The 21,768-nt window shown below is 34.5% G+C and overlaps 3 protein-coding genes, 1 long non-coding RNA gene, 2 other non-coding genes and 1 pseudogene across 6 annotated transcripts; 3 read left to right on the forward strand and 4 right to left on the reverse strand.

Moving 5' to 3' along the window:
• The first annotated feature begins 3,189 nt into the window (after positions 1-3,189).
• On the forward strand, positions 3,190-7,140 carry LOC106412345. Its single transcript, XM_013853267.3, has 7 exons — positions 3,190-3,853; positions 4,144-4,230; positions 4,320-4,529; positions 5,373-5,537; positions 5,705-5,758; positions 5,846-5,992; positions 6,594-7,140. Exons 1-7 carry the CDS (start codon positions 3,476-3,478, stop codon positions 6,969-6,971), a joined length of 1,419 nt encoding a protein of 472 aa, XP_013708721.2. The 5' UTR covers positions 3,190-3,475; the 3' UTR covers positions 6,972-7,140.
• Positions 7,141-9,819: 2,679 nt separating this feature from the next.
• LOC111208601 lies at positions 9,820-15,231 on the reverse strand. The gene is made up of 3 exons (XM_022707795.2): positions 14,996-15,231; positions 10,891-10,972; positions 9,820-10,800 (listed from the first exon to the last, which is right to left on the reverse strand). Exons 1-3 carry the CDS (start codon positions 15,020-15,022, stop codon positions 10,607-10,609), a joined length of 303 nt encoding a protein of 100 aa, XP_022563516.1. The 5' UTR covers positions 15,023-15,231; the 3' UTR covers positions 9,820-10,606.
• Positions 11,830-11,998, reverse strand: LOC125592199 (annotated as a pseudogene).
• Positions 12,522-12,685, reverse strand: LOC125592113. Its single transcript, XR_007327963.1, has one exon. It is a non-coding gene; the product is annotated as a U1 spliceosomal RNA (small nuclear RNA).
• Positions 15,232-16,616: 1,385 nt separating the features above from the next.
• On the reverse strand, positions 16,617-18,398 carry LOC111208589. The gene is made up of 2 exons (XR_002660479.2): positions 17,003-18,398; positions 16,617-16,900 (listed from the first exon to the last, which is right to left on the reverse strand). It is a non-coding gene; the product is annotated as an uncharacterized LOC111208589 (long non-coding RNA).
• Positions 17,714-17,931, forward strand: LOC125592227. Its single transcript, XR_007328068.1, has one exon. It is a non-coding gene; the product is annotated as a small nucleolar RNA U3 (small nucleolar RNA).
• A 624-nt stretch (positions 18,399-19,022) lies between the features above and the next one.
• On the forward strand, positions 19,023-21,746 carry LOC106412056 (lipase). Its single transcript, XM_013852941.3, has 8 exons — positions 19,023-19,787; positions 19,878-19,972; positions 20,046-20,149; positions 20,232-20,332; positions 20,409-20,512; positions 20,591-21,028; positions 21,106-21,237; positions 21,323-21,746. The coding sequence occupies exons 1-8, from the start codon at positions 19,542-19,544 to the stop codon at positions 21,501-21,503; spliced, it is 1,401 nt and encodes a 466-aa protein (XP_013708395.2). The 5' UTR covers positions 19,023-19,541; the 3' UTR covers positions 21,504-21,746.
• Positions 21,747-21,768: the final 22 nt, after the last annotated feature.

A 21,768-nucleotide genomic window follows, 5' to 3' on the forward strand; every position in this document is an offset into this window, starting at 1 on the left:
TTTCTAAATGCTTTTTGTTATGTCGTTTAACTAAGAAATCGATTCATTAATGCTAGCAGAAATAATAGTTTGGAAAGAGTTTAGACTAAAAAGCATTAAAAATTCCCATATTTATTTGATATGAAGTAGTACAGATTAACTTTGAGAAAATGACTACAATATCACTAAAATTTTTTTTGTCACAAATATATCTTTTAAAAATAAAAAAAAGACCAAAATAGCACTTAAAGTTTTATCAAAAGAGATAAATATACACTTATATCCCAATGGTAAATTAATGGGTTTAGAGTTAAGGGGTGGGGTTTAGAATTTAGGGTTTAGGGTTTAGAGTTTAGGGTTTATGATTTAGGGTTTAGAGTTCATGGGTGGGGTTTATGGTTTAGGGTTTAGAGTTAAGGGTGGAGTTTAGGATTTAAGATTTAGGGCTTAGGGTTTAGAGTTTAGGTTTTAGGGTTTAGATTTGGGGAGTGGGGTTTTGGGATAATATTTCAAATTTAAAAATAAAAATAAAATTTAAATTTTTCAAAAGATAAAATGCTATTTTGATCATTTTTGTTTTTGAAAGCTATTTTTGTGATATAAATTTAGAAATGTGCTATTTTGTAGAGTTGCCCATTAACTTTCTTATGATGTATTTTGTTGGAAAATAAAAATACTCAAATGTAGCTTTCATTAGAAGATTATATTTCTAGCTTTTTAAACTTTGGTTGAGAATTTTTGAACTTAATTAAGCTCACGTCTTATATTCTAAATATGACATATTGACTAAATAGTCATTTTCAATAACAAGACGTCAAATAACTTTTTTTATTGAAAGACGTCTTTTTAATGATTTGCAACTTATTATAAAAATAAATTATACGTGAGTTCTTCCACTAACACATTTATACTAGGTCACTTAATTTCATATTATCATAGCATCATTTTAGTAAAATGGTTAATAACTTATAAATTAAGTTTATTGTCACACCAAAAAAAATTAAGTTTATTGTCCTCGAAATATATATACTAATAGTATGAGGAGATGGTAGCTGACAGAAGGAACATATAGGGAAAGGAGAAAATTGAAAAAGACAACTTCAAGAAGCAATGCCCTTTTTCAAAAAAAAAAAAAAAAACTTCAAGAAGCAACAATAAAATAATATTTATAATTGTAACTTCCTCTATTTGTCTCTATAAAGTTAAGAAAAATGTTTTCTTAGAATAAAAAGAGAACACTAACTAACAGAAAGTAAAACAAGAAGAAGAATACATAATTTTGACTGTCATTATTATAAGGAACATAGCAAACACAAGACTTCCCTTTATTTTTGGCTACATGCATATTTTCACACACACACAAACATACAACGTTTCAGGCTTTGTATTGCTGCTTGGGAACACTTCCTCTCCAGTCTCCCCAACAGTTTTCTCTTTTGACCAACTTATATTATATTAATTTGATTTTACTTATTTACTTAGCTGTATATTTTCATTTTCAGCGTTGAGACTATTAACATATTATATTGTATATTTTTGTAGAGTGATAATGTATTTTCTTTTAATTATATTTTTAAGAATACAACTAGATCTTGACCCGCGCGTTTTTGTTTTCGGTTATTTTTATATAAATACTTTGTTTTTAGTTCTAAATTGGTATATATTATAATATATATATATATATATATATATATATATATATATATATATATATGTCTATCAATTTTTAAAACATAATAAGTTTACTGTATATTTTTTCATTGAATAGATTGTTTCAAACTTTCACATGTATTTGTATCTTTTTCTATATATATATTTGGATTATTATTTCATTATTAAAATCGTAACTATATATATAAAGATTAATAAAATATTGTTTTATTGTCATATTCAAAGATGTTGTAACATTTCACAAATTTAGAAAGTTTTTAAAAAATTAAATTTTTTCTTCATAAATTTATATTATCGAGTAAATAATTAAACATTTAATTTTTGTTTAATTTTTAAAATAAATTATATAGTTTAAAATTTGTTTTCATTGGTTTAAGGTAGTAAAGATTAATCATTGTTAGATAATATGATTTTTGTTATTTAAATTTTTTTTTTATAATTTTTAAAGTTAACATCGACAAATATTTAAATATTTAGCATATAGAGGTATAGTATTACAATATTAAATTATATCTATTTAATTATACTATCTATAAATATAATGAATCATCTATTATTTAAATCCAATTATTGATAGTCCAATAAAAATTTCTGGTAGACCCAAAATTTAAATGATAAGATTATATATTAAATGTAACATGACTTTTTAGAAATAAGTCTATTAGGTCAATTTAAAAAAAAAACACACATAAATTGACTTCTGTTTTAATATATAAGATAGAGACACGTACAAAAGAGCACCATCCTAAGGTCGAAATATATAAGGTTCAAGGTCTAATATTAGAGTATGGTCCATCTTTACACTTATTATTTTACGTGTCATGAAATTGACATCTTAACATATCTTTCGAGCATGTGCAACGGGAATCTTTAAGTGGGAGTCCTTAGGAAAAAAATAATTAAATAATCAGTGGATTCCACCAAAGCTAAGGATTCAACCCTTAAAATTCCTAAATAATGACTTTTTCTTAGTGAATCCTTGCACTATTTGCGGGTCCCCACGACTATGTGGCGGCCCGTGAATGGTCATCTTTTTTTTTTTTTTTTTTTTAAATCCAAACAGGATTAATCCGAAATGTCCTTGTCGCTAAGGACTCCAATGAGTCTCACCGTTGCGCATGCTCTAAGGGTAGAAAAAAAAAAGCTTTTAAGATAGACTGAATCACATATATAAAATAAATAGAATTGTACTGAAAAAACATTATTATTCGAAAGCTCTCTCTCTCTCATTAATCAACGCATGAGACATTCAGACAAAAAAAATTGTATCCTCAGTGTCGGCTAAACAGTATTTGTAGCAAGCTGATTGTAGTTGATTTTAAGGAGGAAGTGTGCATACTCAATGTATTCAGCCATGAGCAAAATAAAAGCATCGTAGTTAGATTTTGTTTTAGTCACTTTATCTCGTCACTTTACGTCAGTGGGCTTTTATGATTTTCTCATTTTTATTGGTTCCTTAATATTTTTGGAGAATAAAGAAAACAAAGGCATGAATGATTTCATCACTACCCAAAGTATTTATATCTCCAACACATATAAACATTTAGACTATTACTTTGAGACACCACAATTCCATAAACCCTTTTTAATACTCTCTCCCCTCACTTTCTCTCTCTAACTCTTTCTTTATTGACATAAGACCCCCCAAGAAGACAACGAGAGTGTTCTTGATCCTTTATTTGAGTTTGAAATGAAGAAATTTATCTTCAAATAAGCTTTGGAAATGGTGAGAGCTTGAGAAGATTATAAAATCTCATTTGTTTTTGTCTTCTTTCGTGCACTCTCTCAATTCTTTTATATCAAGAAAACGTTTTTGGGGTTTTTGATGGGAAGAGAGTTCGTGTTGAGGAAACCCAGAAACGGCATTAAATGCCGTCGTTTCGACCGATGCAATACAATGAGACAAACAGAAACAGAGTTGTTCTCAGAAGAAACAAGAGAAAGAAGCCGAGGAAGAAGGAGAAGAATAAACGGAAGCTTCTTCTTAGATATGATCATTTTCTTTCGTCCTTGTTTCTCCAACTTTCTCTTCCTCTCTCTTTTTATCTTGTCTTCTTCTTCTTCTTCCTCTGTCTTGTCGACGGAAACAGAGAATCTCTCACCGAGAAACCAAACTCTCCGGCCACTAGAGGAGCTTAACAAGCTCAAAGCCATTAATCAGCATCTCAGGAAGATCAATAAACCTTCCGTCAAGACAATTCATGTAAGTGAGATAATCTTCTTCTTTCCTCTGCTTTATAAGTTTAAAACACTCTCTCTTTACTCTGGTTTTTTGCTCTGCTTTAGAAGTTAAAAACACTCTCTTTACTCTGTTTTATTGCTCTGCTTTAGAAGTTAAAAATACACTCTTTACTCTGTTTTTTTTGCTCTGCTTTAGAAGTTAAAAACACTCTCTTTACTCTGTTTCAAGAACCCACACTGTTTCTGCTTCTCCGTTCCTGTTTTTCTAGACAATCTTCTTCTTCTTGATTCATGGTCCCTTTATTGCTGCAGAGCTCTGATGGTGACATCATAGACTGTGTTTTATCACATCAGCAACCAGCATTTGATCATCCCAGATTAAGAGGACAGAAGCCACTGGTACAAATTACACATGTTAAATCTTTAATCACACAGTTATTAGACCCGTTAGTGATATACTAATTAATATGTGAGATCAATTATTGAAGGATCCCCCTGAGAGGCCAAGTGGGCATAATACCAGAGGATTGAGACCAAAGAGCTTCCAGTTATGGAGAATGGAAGGAGAAACATGTCCTGAAGGAACAGTCCCTATCAGAAGAACAAAACAAGAAGACATTCTCAGAGCAAACTCTGTTTCTGCCTTTGGCAAGAAACTCAGACATTTCAGAAGAGACACCAGCAGCAATGGCCATGAAGTAAGATTTTCTCTTCTTTTTTTTCTCTTTGGTTTTTGGTCTTTTTTTAATTTTTAAACATTACATCACTAACAAAAAGAAAATTAAAGAACTTTCTTTAGTCACTGTGGATTTAGTTTGAAAATACAAATGACACAAGCATAAGCATATATATCTTTATATTTTTTTCTTTAGTAAATTAAACTTAGATAGATCTTTGGTCCATCAGCTATAATTATTAGCAAAGTTTTTTTTTTTTTTTTGACTAAGTTTAAAGAGAAGATAAATTTAAAATTCAAAATCTTACTAAGATTTTGAAATCGATGGAATTTAAATGTTTACTATCTTTAGATGAGGAGACGAAGTGGTCAAAGAAATTGGCAAGTGTTTTCAATTTCATTTTTTTTGTTTATTCTTCAAAAATTCATCTTTTGAGAATTGTAGAAAAGGAAAAGATAGACAAGCTTGTCGGTAGAAAACAACCAAAAAAGAGAGTATTGTGTTACACTACCAAGGTGTTCAAACAAAAAGTGTTACACTACCAAATAAAACTCCTTTTGATTAATGATTTATCTTCTTCTACATTCTGTCAGCAAAATAATTTATCATTAAATATAGGGTCCCTTAGATATAAAATAAATCCTTAGTTTCTAGATTTGGAAACACACAAACTCTCACGAAATTAAAGCTCTGCCACGTTTCTACTATATCCATTTTATTTTCATGACATAAGCTGCATAACCAGGAAAAATAATAGTCTTATCTACTTAATACGCAGAACAAGTATTAGCATTGAAAAAAAGATTAGCAACACCATGTAATAATTGTTGATTAGTGGTAATTAATTACTTGGTTTGGTTATAGCACGCGGTAGGATACGTGAGTGGAGAGAAATACTTTGGAGCAAAAGCAAGCATAAATGTATGGGCTCCACAGGTCCAGAACCAATACGAGTTTAGCTTATCTCAGATTTGGATTATCTCTGGTTCTTTCGGTAATGATCTCAACACCATTGAAGCTGGCTGGCAGGTGATTTTTCTTGTTTTTATATGTTTTCTTGCTGCTTTAACTTTCACTAATATAGTAGACCAATAGGTTAAAATTTAAAATTTACCAATTGTCATATACTTTTTTATACAAAAGTTATGCATTAGGTGGTATAAATTACTAATTATGCAAAATTTATCTGCCATTAGGTGAGTCCGGAGCTCTATGGAGATAATTACCCAAGATTCTTTACTTACTGGACTGTAAGTAATACAACGCTAAGCAAGTGTGCCTTTGTATTGTATAAGTTTAAGTCTATAACTAATAAGCTCTTATGTTTTTGGAGATAGAACGATGCATATCAAGCAACAGGCTGCTACAACCTATTGTGTTCCGGTTTTGTCCAAACCAATAGTCAAATTGCTATTGGAGCTGCAATCTCTCCCTCATCTTCATTCAAGGGTGGACAGTTCGATATTACTCTTCTAATTTGGAAGGTACAATTCGAATATATAATAAAGTTTACATATGAATATATTCTCTTATAACCACACTACTGCTTTTACTACAATATTCATTCAACCTTTGAAAATTTAGGGTGCAGAAAAAATCAATCTATTGCTTGCCTTTAATAAGAAGATGCTCTTTCCTTTCTCTTTTTATTATGTTCTTTAGAAAAAGGGAAGTATACTTGAGTATCATACCACTTATTACAGACACTCTTTACTTTTGTTCCAAGTTATTCCTTTTCAGTTCTTTGATACATTTGTCCCCAAATAGTTCAACATACCAACTCTCAAAGCAATGCTATGAGCGTGGCTCATGAGTTACAAAAACTATAGTACTATTTTTTTTTCCTAGCCTCACATGGATCATAATTAAAGGTTCATAGTGATAATATTTGATAAAAAAATTGACTATAAATATTATTTAATATTCAGAGTTAATAATTAAATACTATTATTCAGCAATAGCTAATGCATCCTGATTTAAGCATTTAGATATGTCTTTTCAGGTTTTCATGCGAAATAGATCAAGTGAATTTGAAAACAGAGGATTTATAAGTGTTTAATTGTTAAAACTAAAACTAATGTTCAGGATCCGAAGCATGGAAACTGGTGGCTGGAGTTCGGGTCGGGTATTCTAGTTGGGTATTGGCCATCTTTCTTGTTTACACACCTGAGGGAGCATGCGAGCATGGTCCAATACGGTGGTGAGGTTGTAAATTCAAGCCCATTTGGGGCCCATACTTCTACACAGATGGGGAGTGGACATTTTGCCGAGGACGGGTTCACAAAAGCTTCTTATTTCAGAAACATCCAAGTAGTTGATTGGGATAACAATTTGGTCCCTTCTCCAAACCTTCGAGTACTCGCAGACCATCCAAATTGCTATGATATTCAAGGTGGATCTAATAAGGCTTGGGGTAATTATTTTTATTATGGAGGACCTGGCAAAAATCCTAAATGTCCTTAAGAATATAAATGTAATTAGATTTTTAGGAATTTAAATTTATTAAGAAAAAGGAGAAAATTCATGGTTTTTTAGGTGATATCTATATGGTTATAAGTAAATGTTGTTTTCATCATCTATAATTGTGATTAGTGTTCATTGTTGTGTTCCAAGGCATAGTGGAGCTTTTAAAGTCACACTTGCATACTAAAAATAAGATTTTTTTTTTTTGTGTACACTAATTGTACCAATTGCATACCAATAGAAACCGAAAATTCTTTAATCAATAGAAACCGAAAATTCTTTAATCAATTTTCTGCGGCTGGTTAACCGAAGGATCTGGTTTAGGTTCCCATTCTCCCATCTTAGTCAAAACATCTGCAGATTCCTTGAGCTTAACATTCCTAATCAGCTCACCAAAGACCCACATACTGTAGGAGATGGATTACATCCCTCTGATAGGCCCATCGAATAACAGACACTAATTCAGTGAGTCGGATTTGTCCGGTCGGCTCGGCGGCTAAACACGAGAACTCGACCTTAGAGTACTTTTAGCCGGTCGACCAAGCCGACCAAAAGTACCCAACTTCAAGGGAATTCCGCCTGGGCCCGTGTACGCGGTCTTTCGCATCAAGGCTCAAAGAGGCACGAAATTAGGGCATCAAGGGCAGGAGACCTATAAAAAAGGGAGAGAGAGCAACAAGAAAAAGACTTTTGGGACGATTGGACAGACCAAACGGCTAGATCTAGGGTTTTAGGCGATCTCTTTGATCTTGTTGCTCTTTCACTTTCCTGTCACTCTTATAACCCTTCAGTTCAAATCTAATAAAACGTCTTTAGTCATCCCATTTCTGACTTCTTTCATTTTAGTCGACTGAATCCCGTTCAAACAATTGGCGCTCACCGTGGGGCTGACTAAAGTAACGTTCTAGATCTACATGGTTCAAGACGACGCCATCTTCGGCGCTCCGGGCGGAGAACCGACCCCTACGCCCGAAACCGCGCCACCCATCGCCGCAGATTTTATGAGCTCTATCATAGCTCGACTTGCTCGTCAAGACGAAGTCCAAAAGACGACCAACGACCAATTAGCTGCTTTGGTCGCGGCACTCACAACTCCCGATGGCCAAACAAGCCGTCCCCAGCAGATACGCCATCGCCTCTTTAACACCAACCTAACGGCGACCGGAGGCGACCACGTCTCAGACGACTCAGAGCCTAATGAAACCCTTCTCGCCGATCACCCCCAATAGGTTCTGATCTCGCAACCATACGCGAGCTCGCCGAGCTCAAACTCAGCTTCCAACAAATGAGCGAGAAGATCCATCAGGTAACCAGCGCGGCCCCGCAAATCGAGAGCGTACTCGCCGCAACATCACGCACCCCTTTTACTAGCGTTCTGACTAGTGTGCAACTCAGAAAGATAGAGAAGCTGCGCCTACCCGAGTACAAACCCGGCGGAGACCCGGTGGAACACATGACAGATTTTTAGTTTTTCACTTTAGTCCACCTAACTTTCAATTTCTTATGTTTTCAACCTGGCAGATTCCTTTTTGTTTTATCCTCAAACTTCTAATTTATCAGATTTCAATCCATACTGTTTCTATTATTCACTTAAACCCAACATTTTTGTAATATCCCTATTAGATTATACAATTGAGTTGGTTAAGGCTTCATTTTACCTAACCGACTGGTTTATCTTCCATTTACTAAACCGCTTAAGTATATATACTGTACATGACACATTTGTAAAGTTTAACTTTGAGTAATACAGTTTTACATTTCAGTAACAAACTTTCTCAGCTCAAAGCTCTAATCAGCCCAAACAGTTGCACTTGAGAAGATAAGAGAAACGAGCTAATGGCTTCTTTACATTTAAACGATGAAGGTTTATGTCCTCACGATGAAGGTTTATGTCCTCGGCTTCAGTTCCATTCATCTTCCTCTTCGTCCAACAGTTAGAAGAACAAAGCCGAGCCCCTGCTACTGGTGTTGAAGGCTCCCTTTCTGGTACTTAACCATTATATCTTGCTTTTACTTTGGACATGTTACAATCCCAGTATTATCTTTAAGAGCATAGAGCTTGTCTTTCTTAAGCATCGCTCCATTGACATGTGACACTGTATCTGATCGGTGTTCATAATTACTAGAGATAATAGTAACTTGACATTAAGTGATGTTCTACAGCGAATGATGGCACTTTGTGTGTCTTCTCACTACAAGAATTCTCCTAATGATCTTCCGTTGCTGGCGGATGCTCCAGCTCATCATTTGTTAGAGCTAACTTTTCCTATAATTAATAGCTAGATATAATCACCAGATTTAGATCATCTCCTTAATATTCTATTTGGTACAGGTCCTGTTGATGAGTCCAAAAACCAGCTTCCTGATATACTATGTGTTGTTCAGGTATAGACTCATACTTTCTGTTTTGTTGTCTGTTTGCATCATTTTATATTGACGTTCTTTTGTGATTAAACAACATTGTGCCTGGTTCTGGATGTACTTTTTTCAGGTTTGCCCTTCAAGGACAGATATCTGAGAAGTTAGCCATCAGAAGTTTAAGAGATGGTCATTCGCCACATGGAGATCAAATACCATGGAAGTTCTGTGAACAGTTCTGGGACCTTGTCTTTCCAACTCTCCATGTATAGTACGCATAGAGCAGTCCACGCCAACGCCGTGAAGGTAACCTTTTTAAAGCTTCTCATTTTTCTATCTGTTAGGTTCCATCAAAGAAGTGACAATCTTCTTATTGCATTCTATGTAGATGGGATATGGTTCTGATGCGGTTGAGCTTGTATAGTAGCTTAGTATTAACACAATTTTCTATATTTGGTTGGATCAGAGTGCTGTGACTGGTGAGCACACATGTATGCTTCTGAAACCATTAAACAAGGATGAGTTCGAAGTTAGTGAGTCAAATGAATTAGGCTTCTTTGGTCCCTTCTATACAGGTAAGAACCAAACTTTTATGTATCTTCCAAGTATATTGCCGTCCTTGGTTTTAATGTTTTGGCCACTTCTTCTTTCTTGTTCACATTTCAGGATAAGGTTCTCTAAGCTGTTGAGGTGATAAATTCAAGAAGATGGATTACAAACTTGCAATGAAGTCAGTACTAACACCCTTTTTTCGATCCATGCCATTGAGGGATTTGATCATATTCTCATATCACTCTCTTTTGTCGTAATATATTGCGTTTTGACTCAATTTTTGTGTTCTGGATAATGTTTGTGCAACAACGAGATCATGTTTGTAATAATACTTATTTGGCAAAACTTATTTAAGAAAGTGGATTTGTAGGCTTGGTTTAAGATTGGAGTTAACGTCGCAGAGCTCTTTTACTCTCTTGGTTGGTTTAAGAGCATGAAATCTCAAATACATCCTTGGTCCGGTTTTTATATGCCCCAACCCGCATTTCCAAAAACTTACTAATTACAAGAAAGAAAGATCCTAGAGGTTGTTGTAGCTTTCAGACAGAGAGAGAGAGATACTCTGTCCCCTGTAACACACAAATGGATGATACAAAATCATAACATTTTTTTTTTGACACATGCGCAAGGCATGGTCATTATTCAAATCTCAAGTCTTTTGGCAAATAAGTTTGGTTCCAAAGATGATCATAACACACAAGTCTGAAATTTTGAAAATACAAAGACTAGTTTTTTGAAGCTCTCGAATCATACTTCTTCATCAGCAACTTGTTAAATTTCTCCTCCATTTGCACTAGCTCTTCCTCACACTTATCCAAAGCCCTTAAAGTTCCTTCATGCTTTTCTGTGGCCTCCCTCACTTGCTGCAACAAGAGTTCATATCGTCCAATTTTTGGGGCTTGGGAGAACATCATGGTACCTGATGATGAGGAGAGTAAAACAAAGGATGAATTAATCTCACTAATTAAAAACTACCAGGCACCAAATTCTCCACAAGTAAGTAACATACCAAGCTCGTATCCAAGGAAGCCTATTATCCCTTTAACAACGGTTCCCCGCACAATCAGACCTGCCTGCTCCTTAGGTAATCGCTTCAGCACACAAACAACATTCGTGTAAGAGGCTGTTTGTTTCACCATTTGTCATCTCCATCCAAATGATTCATTTGTATGATCTATTCAGATGATCCATTCAGATTTTTGTGATTGTTTGTTTGTCCATCCACATAGCTCATCTAGATGAATCATTTAAATGGATCTTATGTTTGTTTCTTTATTTTTATTTCCATTCAAATGAGTTTAGTAAACAAATTACCAAAATACCTTTGTATTGATTTAATCATATATTTGATATTAATTTTAACTATATTACATTTAATTATTTAGTTTAATATATTTACATTAGAATTATTTCAAAATTAACGAGTTTTTTTTTGCGGTTTGAGCGAAAAAAAAAAGATTTTTCGGTTTTAGCGGGAAAACGAGATTTTTCGGTTTTGACGGAAAAACAAGATTTTTCGGTTTTGGCGGGAAAACGAGATTTTTCGGTTTTGGCGGGAAAACACAAATTTTCGGTTTTTGGCGAGAAAACACGTTTTTACGGTTTTGGCGGGAAAATGCGTTTTTTGTGGTTTTGGAAAGAAACACGTTTTTGCGATTTTCGCGGAAAAACGAAATTTTTCGGGTTTTGGCGAGAAAACAAGATCTTTCGTTATTGGCGGGAAAACGCGTTTTTGTGGTTTTGGCAGGAAAACATGTTTTTGCGGTTTTGGCAGGAAAATGCGTTTTTCGGTTTTGACGGAAAAACGCGTTTTTGCGGTTTTGGCGTGAAAACACGTTTTTGGCGGGAGAACGCGTTTTTTTTGCGGTTTTCGCGGAAAAACGAGTTTTTTCACTTTAAACAAAGATGCCGACAAATGCCTTTAATATAGGCTAAGAAACAAAACTTGAACTGTAAAGATTGTAGGCCTTTACCCCGAAGGGAGTCCTTCCAGAAATTCCCAAAGACCTAGGTCAAGCCTAGAAACAATGAGGGGGTTTGGAAATAGTTTTCAACCAGCAATAGACGCGCCTCGGTTAGTACCTCATTAGCTGCGTCATTGCCCCAAGCGCAAAGATGAGTTTCAACCATCGAACACCTCTTTCTTTTATAGTCCAGACAAAACCAACCTACTTGATAAACACTTCCGATGTGGGAGCGTTGATTTTTCCAATCAAATCAGGTATTATCTTTCTGCATACAGAATTAATATTTACCAAAGTTTTCGTTATACAAGGGAATTACAACACGGTTGTGTGACAGATTGATAAAAAGTTTAAAATCTAACAATGGATGGTAACGGCTACCAGCATTGTGTGTATGATTACTTATTGAAGACTATTTGTTGTTGTTCGAATCAGTATTCTACTTCTTAACGAGTAAAGAAGCAAGGAGAACAGATTATAATAGCTCACTTAGAGAATCTCTAGCACAGACACACACAAAAAGATGATAAAGAGTATACTTGAAGAAGCTTATGCTTATCTACATGGATTAGGATGATAATTACGAAAGCCGCTTTCTTTTGTTATATGTTTCCAATGTGGGATAGTTGATGTAGTATGTCCATGAAAAATTCAATTGTTGACACTACAATGGATGGTAGGAGCCGCGCGAACGCAGGCTCCCTCTGCCATAAATAATGACGCAGGCTCTCCCACTTGGGGAGACCTTAAGCTAAGCGCCCCTCCTCAGAGTGCAATGGAGGTCACTAGCCTAGGCCACTCATCTTCATGATCATGAGTTGACCCCGTCCAGGTAAGTGATTTGATTGTTCACTCCACTTCTCTTCTTATACTCTCCATCACGGTCCTTCTTTCTAGCTGTAAGCGATGTGGGACAATTCACACGCTCGCTGCAAGCTTGAAACGGCAAAATGGTTTTGGGTATTATTGCAATCATGGGCTACATGCTACAGGCCCATTTAAGTGAATAAGCAGCAAACCCAAAAACATCTAATCGATCAAACCACTAATGCTCTTGTTTCTTGAAGTGAGAATGACCTGAAAGAGCCAATGGATGGAACATCTAATATCACTTCAAAGACATGTTAGATATAGATACTTGCATTGAGACTTCCACTAAATCCTCCCACCCAACATTATGAAGAAAAGAAAGACAGTATATTGCCATACCATTAACTAGAAAATTCAGACAATTGTATAGATTTGGGGGTTAGTCTTAGTCTTAGAGATCATAGATATTATATATATGGACTGGTGTAAGGCCTCATATATTGTTCAGATTCATAAGTGATTCACCATATTTTTTTGTCAACTACTCATTCTATTAAATCAAACTTTACTGGATAGTAAAATAATACACCTCGTACTCTACTTAGCTAACGGAGACGTTGCTAACCCTAGAGAAATAAACTATTAAACTATACTAAACATCTAAAATAATCATGCAAAATACAGAAAAAATAGTTTTGAAGAAAATGCCAGCTAGTCCAGTGAAATCTCAATCATATCTACCACTAACTAGACTATAATCTATCAAGTTTTTTTTTAAACTATATGCATGAATAAAAATCAGTTTTGCTTGAAAACAGATAGACAAAAGTACAAAAAGTCAGTGCTTATTAGTAATCGCCTGGTGTATTAGTCCTAACGTCTCAGCATTTCGTTTTTTCTTGGTGAAAAATGTTTCCTTATTTTTTTTTGTTTGGAAATGATGTATGCATAATATATTAAACAAGATAATGGACTTTCATATAATTTTAGTGTGTACATGTTATCATAAACAATTCCATCCAATCAGCTTTTAAAGGCTGCGGGGTGGACTCACATCTAAAATATTGCGTGTTTTGAAATTTTCCTTTACCATTATCTAAGAATTAGGAACCATAAGAAGAAAGAAATTAAAACCCAAACTTACAATCCAAAAATGAATATCATATACTTAGTTGCTATCATCACAACAATCGCTGTTATGATTTGACAATGTTATACCACATATCTTCAAGGCCAAAGTGTTTAGGTCGGGATGGACAGTAGACCTTGTTTGCTATTTTAAATGTTCCAAAGTATACACTTGAGGACCCCGCTCCAAAGCCCTCACAAATCAAAAGTGTTTTTCAAGTACATCAAATCATATCATGGAACCTCTTTTGTCGTGTTCCGTCGACAAGATTAATTATCTATTAATTATGTTAATTGCTCAGCATACTTGTTATTATCTATTTTTGGGCAGACAATTGCTATTATGTTGATCTCTTTTTTTTTGCACCAATATGATGATCTCAATTGCGGTTTTGGCGGGAAAACACGTTTTTGACGGGAAACATGTTTTTTTTTGCGGTTTTGGCTGGGAAACACATTTTTGGCGGGAGAACGCGTTTTTTGCGGTTTGCGCGGAAAAACAAGATTTTTTCGGTTTTGGCGGGAAAACGAGATTTTTCGGTTTTGGCGGGAAAACAAGATTTTCGGTTTTAGCGGGAAAACACGTTTTTTTTTGGTTTTGACAGGAAAATACGTTTTTGCAATTTTGGCAGGAAAACATGTTTTTGTGTTTTGGCGGAAAAATATATTTTGGGGTGTTGGCGTAAAACATGTTTTTTTTTGTGATTTTGGCATTAAAACACGTTTTTCAGTTTTTGCGTGTTTTTTTGCAATTTTGACGGGAAAACATTTTTTTTTTTACAATTTTTGCGGGAAAATGCATTTCTGTGGTTTTGGAGTGAACACGTTTTTCGTTTTTCGCGGAAAAAACGTGTTTTTGTAGTTTTATCAGGTTTCGTATGTGACAAAAATGATTTTATGTTTACGTTTGTAATTTGTGAATTACATTAGGAGCATAATAGACATTATACCATTTTGAATGAACCATCTCCATTCAAATGATCCAAATTGGTTCAGCTGAATGGACTTTAAAATTAAGTCTAGATTTCCAAAAGTCATCCGGATGATCCATCTGAATGAGTTGCATTTTTAGTGGCTAAACAAACAAAACTCTCGTCTTCATCCTATCCAGACGGTGAAACAGACGAGCCAGAATTGGGATTAACGATTATCGTTAAAAAATAAATATAACAACAAATCAGCTGAACACGATCTGTTCCTATTCTCGCTAACCTTAGCAAAGATGGATCCCCTCGTCATCTTTTCTACGACTTCTTCGGAATTGGGAATTAGGGTTGCTCACTTCACTGGCAAGGCAGAGAAAGAGGTTTCCCGAGAGAGGTCAGAATATTATGATCTCTGTGTCGCCGGGCCGGGTCGCGTCTGTTAGTCACGGTCAGACCGGTTACCAAAAATGTTATGATTGATGATTTCATTAACCTTTTTTCGCTGGCTAAATTTATTATTAACTAGTGGTGTGTCGGGAACTATGTTACATGGAAACGGAAGCGGGTACGTGGAAGCGGAAGCGTAAGGAAGCGCAGAAGCGAGATTTTTTTAAATATTAGGAAGCGGGTACGTGTTGGAAGCGTATATCCATATATATATATATATATGCAAAATTTTAAAAAAAATTAGGACTAAAACTTATATGATTTAAATTTGAAATAAAACATTTATTCATTTATAATAATTTTGAAATAATTTTATATTAAAACTGTAAAAATACACATAAATTACGTTTACAAAAAATATTATATTAATTATTTTTAATACTTCATAAATAATTGACACAATATGTTTCAATGTGTGCTATATCTTTAATAAAAAATCTCAATGCATAAAGATAATTTATAGTATTATTTTTGATATTTGTATATTTATAACTCAATATTCATTACTATTAATTTTTTTTTTATATAGATGAAAACTATGGTTTTATATTTTATTGATATACATTGTATTTTTTTTTTAAACGGAAGCGTGATTCTAAAACGGAATCATAAGCTTCCAACATGTTTTTAAAGAGAATATTTTAGAAACGTTTTGGAAGCGAGATTCCGCAAGCTTCCACGAGGTTCCGATTCCGATTCCGGTTCCGAAGCGGGAAGCGGACGTCCGATGAAGCTTCCGTGCAACGTAGGTCGGGAATGCAGTTTGATGGTTGCCGAAACAGAAAACATATCTCTCTGTTTTATCTAAAAATATCTTTTAATGAAAAAAATTATAAATCAGAAACCGAAAACATATAATTAAATATTAATCAAATAAAATTCTTAATTTTATGTAATTCAAAATATAACATTGAGCGATTTCTAAGATTTATTTATTAAATGAATATAGTGTACAAATAAATTTTCAGAAAATTATAGTACGTAAGAATGTTTCAATAAAACTTATTCTCTCCATTTCAGAATGACCCATGTTTTAGCAAAAAAAAATTGTTTCTAAAAAATCCATATTTTATTTTTTCAATGTATGTAACAATGGCAAATTGTAAATTTCAAAGACTATTTGCTGAATTTTAATTGATTAAAAATCATAAAAAATAGCTAAACATAAAAAACAATGTATTTATTGTTAAAATTTCAAAGACGATTTGCTGGAAGAGAGACAGTCTCTAATGAGAACGTTTGTTGGAATGTGTTGCAGTGAAGAGAGTCAGAGAAGTTAAACTTCTTCTACGCCATTTTTTTTCAACTTCTTAGTGACAATTTAAAACAACCCTTTTCATACACTTGTGTCCTAATCAACTTAACAGAGTGATTTTTAATCAGATGACAGAAATAGAAACTTTTTTTAGTCCTAGTATAGTGTCTTGACGTTACTCTTTGAAGAACAAAAGCCTACAAGATTATGTATAATTATGATATTGTAACTAATTCATATGAATCAAAAAGATCTGTCATAAGTTTGTGTACATTCGAATTGTCTTCCATGAATCAGCAGATCCATCTCCATCAACCTAAATACATTCCCTACTCACCATCTATTTAAAAAGCGTTTGAAGCCATGAATGAATCCAATATGCAAGAACCACAAAGAAGAAAATCAATCTTGTCTATGAGGTGCAGTAGCTGTTCCTGAAGACCTCAACAGCGGTTGAATCCACCTTCCCTCGGTTGGAAGAAGTAAGTTCTGTTGGCAAAACTACCACATTACTTCTACGTTCTCTTGAACGTTAACAAACACATACACAAATATCTGATTAATATAATTGGTTGCAGAGAGTGCTTGAACCTCATAATGTATCAGTAAACGAAGATCTCAGGGAAGCAGCAAAACAAATTTAGCGCAGATAGAGTTTCATCCTGAGCTGCTTGAACAATTTGCTATTGGTGGCAAAGAAGCTGATGCTTTGGAAAAGTCTAAGATTTCTTCAAGTGGAGGATCATCACTTCATCAGTATAGAGACTACCAAATCTTCTGATTACAAGGTAAAGCAAAGTGGTTTTGATAAATCTGCGAGAAAGAGAGGCGACGATAAGCAATATTCCATATCCCACAAGAAGACAAGAGCCTGATGTAGAGCTCATGTGTAACAGAGACCATAAAATTTTGATCATTTGTTTTTTTTTTTTGGGTTTTTGAATTTGTAACCCGATGTTACAAAAAGAAAAGATTTTTAACCAGAACTTGAATATTTATTGTAATTTTATTTAGCCATAATACAAAATGTTTCATTAACTATGCTTCTTTCTGGTGTTAGTGGTTAACGTTTCGAAATTGATTGATCTAGTTATTAGTGTAAAAGGCTAAAAGCATTGATTAAAATCGGTTCAATCGTAAACCATATATAATTGGTTTTGGTACAAGATGTTTTTTGCGTTACCATTTTAATTTAGTTACACGTGTCACAGGAGGAGGTAGTAAGTTGGGAACTAAAGTCCCACATCGAAGACACGGAGAATATATAGCTACTTTATATATGTCTAGAAAGCACGAGTGGTCACGACCTTACTTGAACAGGATCTGTTCTATAGGAAGTACCTCTGTGTCCTTGATTTCTAAGGAGACATGCCCTATAACCCTGGTTGATGAATAATGGCTGTGCGATCTGAGTGTGATTAACGGTTAAGATTGTCTTCGGGCTCTCCGCACTGTAGAGGATCGCTACCTAGTCTGGTCTCGACCCTTGCTAGGGTGGTCGCACGGTAGTCTGACAGGTCCACTTTTTTTTTTCTTTTTCCCCTTACAAACTTTCAATTTCTTATACTTTCCACCCCAAGATTTAACTTTTACTACATTTAGCCCAGACGTTTTTAAATTGCGCTTAAACCCTCTCAGCATTTCGGTAATAGCTCAAAACACTTGCAGAGAAAAAGATAGTTATGTTCTTATGATCTTCGTATGTTCAAATTAAACACATTTCGGTAGGCCCATTCAATTATATTCGGCCCATAAACTTATTGTACTAGTATGTTCTATTTGCACAGGTTTTATATTTGATGCTTTGATTTTACCCAAAAAAATATTTTATTTTATTTTTTAAAAGAAAAATCTCATCAATTTAAGATTATTCTGTATTTGTGTGAGACACATTCTAAAAATAAAAATCTGCCTTCAATATAATTTATGATTAGTATTTTTTTCCAATAATTAATTTATTTTATTTATATATAGTTCATTTTTTAGTATTTTTAAAATAATATTAGTGCTTCAAACTTATATACAAATCTTATAAGTGTAACATCTCCTTATTATTTCCTATTATTTTGATAGTTTAAAACAACGAAAAAATAATCTTAATTCATCAATTTACTACAACTTTTTTTTACAACAAAAGACTAGTAATCTAAGTAGATTCTAAATCCGTTAGCCGAGGAAACTGAATCAACATAAACATAGCATCAATTTATTATTACTTTGAAGATTAGTGTGAGTTCTTCTGTAAGTTTGGAATATCCTCCTATTAAATATAAATATATATATATATATATATATATATAGTTTAACTTTAACCAACTTTGCTGCCGCTCTAATATGATCTCTTGTTTTAGCTGTTATTTATTGTGATCAAAATTTTTTATCGCTACAAATATTTTAGATGCAATTCGTATATTACATCTCAACCCATCCCATAGAAATTACTTATGGTTGTCGATATATTGAAATAACATTCTTGTTCATTAATTTTTATACAGGTACCCTTCTTAAAAATTCGTATTTAAATAACAAATATATAAATGATAAATAATAAATGTCGAATAAACAGGATTTAAATTCGTATTAAATACAAGTTTTAGTTTTGGATGATTGGATGATTAAACAAGATAAGGTTACATCAAAGCAGAAAGATACAGTTTGGTACTACTATCATGCACCAATCTTCCAGCGCCGATCCAGCGTGCTTCGCCGTTTCTCTCAACCAATAAGAATCCAGCAAAATAATAACAATAAAAATAATAAACTAAAAGTGGGCCTTGGAATCCTCCTATTACAATATTTGCGGAAACTCGAGGAGCTTGTAGAGGAGAGGTGAGGACTCATTACACATGGCGTGCTTCAGCTAAAAGATTGGGTGAGAGGTGGGCAATAGATACAAGTGGATGCCAAAATAACATTGGATAATACATAAGAGACAGAGAGAGACGTTGCCAACTTTCTCGGGAAAATTTCAAAGTTCTTTTTTTTTTTTCTGGGTTTTTCTTCCCTCAAAGGAGCATCCTTTAATGTTCTTTTGAAGAAACCTCACGAGGGTCTCTCTGCATTTGCCTCCCCTGTTTCGGGGAGTCTATATTATAGGATAAAGGAGATTCCTTTTTTTTGTTCTTCTAAGATGATGATGATAAAGTTGTGGATGGTGACATGTCTTCAACTCGCTGAGCTTTTCGTGAGCTCTGTGGTGCATTTGATTTATGGGTTTTATATATTCAGCACCGCTGTGGCCGGAGATGTTTCCCAGAAGTTGAGTGATTATCTGTTCAAGTCAAATGTAGGAGGAGAAACAGATCAAAGTCAAAGTAATGTTGAAGGTCTGCCTCCTATTGTATTGGTCCATGGGATCTTTGGATTTGGCAAAGGGGTAATAATAATGCACAAAAAAAAACTCAATTTTTTCTTTATATTGTTTTTATTAGATTCTTGTGGGTTTTGATTTTATTGTATTGATCAGAGGTTAGGAGGGTTATCATATTTTGGTGGTGCTGAGAAGAAAGATGAGAGGGTTCTTGTTCCTGATTTGGGATCTTTAACAAGCATCTATGATAGGTATTTGAATTGCACATTTTTGATCTTATTGTGTAAATCATTATGCTGATGGTAATAACAATTGTTTTTTCAGGGCAAGGGAATTGTTTTATTATTTAAAAGGAGGAAGAGTTGATTTTGGTGAAGAGCATAGTGAAGCTTGTGGACATTCTCGGTTTGGAAGAGACTATGGAAAAGGTTAGGTTTTGATATGAAACTCTCATTTGGAGACTAATAATGTGGATTCTTGACTTTGGTATGTGTGTGTGTGTGTGTTTAGGGCAATACCCTGAGTGGGATGAGGATCATCCTATTCATTTTGTGGGGCATTCAGCTGGTGCGCAAGTTATACGCTTGTTGCAGCAAATGCTTGCAGATAAGGTTTGACTTTAATGGTTTTAAAAGCTTTGGTTGATGATTGATGCTAACATGTATGTCTGAAACTGGTGATGGTTAGGCTTTTGAAGGGTTTGAAGAAACGAATGAGAATTGGGTTCTGAGTGTGACTTCATTGTCAGGAGCATTCAATGGTACTACAAGGACTTACTTAGATGGCATGAGGTTAGTTTCCTTCTTGAAAGCAAATGTGTGTTCTTGGGATTAGTTGGTTCTTATCACTCTTTATCTTTGTCATTACAGGACAGATGACGGAATAAGCATGAAACCGATATGTCTGTTGCAGATATGTCGTATAGGCGTGATAATGTACGATTGGTTGGACGTTTCATGGCTAAAGAACTATTACAATTTTGGGTTTGATCACTTCAACATTTCTTGGAAGACAACAGGAGTCAGAGGTCTAGTTGATTGCCTTGTGGGAAACTCAGGTCCTTTTGCTACTGGTGACTGGATCTTGCCTGATCTCACGATACAAGGGTCCACAAGTCTTAACTCCAATCTCCAGACGTTCCCAAGCACTTACTACTTCAGCTACGCGACTAAACGCACACGCAGAATGATGGGGATGACGGTTCCTTCAGGTGTTCTTGGAATACACCCGATGCTTTTCCTCCGTGTCTTTCAGATGAGTCAGTGGAGGTTCCCTCAAGATGTTTCTCCTCCTTATAAAGGCTACAGGTAACAACACACAATAAGAATTCAAACTTTGAAAACATTCGTTCTTGATGGGATCTAAAATGTTATGGAATGTGAAGGGATGAGGAGTGGCAAGAGAACGATGGGGCAATGAACACAATATCAATGACGCATCCGAGGTTACCTGTGGAGCATCCGAGCCGGTTCATAAGGAGTGATTCAGAGTGTCAAACGTTACAACCTGGGATCTGGTGAGTAAATCTCAATATTATATAACATATATAGCCCATGAGAGTGGAAGAAGAATGCTGATGGGATGAAAAATGGTTATTGCAGGTATTATAAGATAGTGGAAGCGGATCACATAACGTTCATAGTGAATAGAGAGAGAGCTGGAGTTCAGTTTGATCTTATATACGATAGTATCTTCCAACGTTGCAGAAAACATGTTTTTAGGAAGATTCCTCAGACTCTCCCTAATCATCAATCTCCTCGTTGTCCTAGCTCTCCTCGTTGATGCCCCCCCCAAAAACAGCTTTGTACATTGATCTATTTTCGTTTTCAAGTGTTTAGGGACGTTGGGCCTTGATTCTTTAGGCAATTCATCAGTTCAGATATGTTCACTGTTCTTATGCTCTCTCGTTTTTGTTGTATGGTGTAACCTTTCGTTGTAAAATTTATAATACATTTCTGTTGTTGTCATGTTGGTGGTTTACTGCCTAATCTGAATCCCATTAGGATATAAGTCAGATTCTATCTACCGTATGTGTTAATACATTATC

Source organism: Brassica napus, chromosome C8 (genome assembly GCF_020379485.1).
Source record: "Brassica napus cultivar Da-Ae chromosome C8, Da-Ae, whole genome shotgun sequence".
NCBI classification, from domain to species: Eukaryota; Viridiplantae; Streptophyta; class Magnoliopsida; order Brassicales; family Brassicaceae; genus Brassica; species Brassica napus.

Bases quoted from the DNA above. Each gene is read 5' to 3' on its own strand.
- LOC106412056 (XM_013852941.3), top strand. From the start codon at position 19,542: ATGATGATGATAAAGTTGTGGATGGTGACATGTCTTCAACTCGCTGAG. The intron at 19,788-19,877 runs GTAATAATAATG...TGTATTGATCAG, and splicing joins TCTTTGGATTTGGCAAAGGG to AGGTTAGGAGGGTTATCATA. The intron at 20,513-20,590 runs GTTAGTTTCCTT...TTGTCATTACAG, and splicing joins ACTTACTTAGATGGCATGAG to GACAGATGACGGAATAAGCA.
- LOC111208601 (XM_022707795.2), bottom strand. From the start codon at position 15,022: ATGACGAGGGGATCCATCTTTGCTAAG. The intron at 10,973-14,995 runs GTTAGCGAGAAT...TGTGTGCTGAAG, and splicing joins GGGGATCCATCTTTGCTAAG to CGATTACCTAAGGAGCAGGC. The intron at 10,801-10,890 runs GTATGTTACTTA...CCTCATCATCAG, and splicing joins CTTCCTTGGATACGAGCTTG to GTACCATGATGTTCTCCCAA.
- LOC106412345 (XM_013853267.3), top strand. From the start codon at position 3,476: ATGGGAAGAGAGTTCGTGTTGAGGAAACCCAGAAACGGCATTAAATGC. The intron at 3,854-4,143 runs GTAAGTGAGATA...TTATTGCTGCAG, and splicing joins CTTCCGTCAAGACAATTCAT to AGCTCTGATGGTGACATCAT. The intron at 4,530-5,372 runs GTAAGATTTTCT...GTTTGGTTATAG, and splicing joins CCAGCAGCAATGGCCATGAA to CACGCGGTAGGATACGTGAG.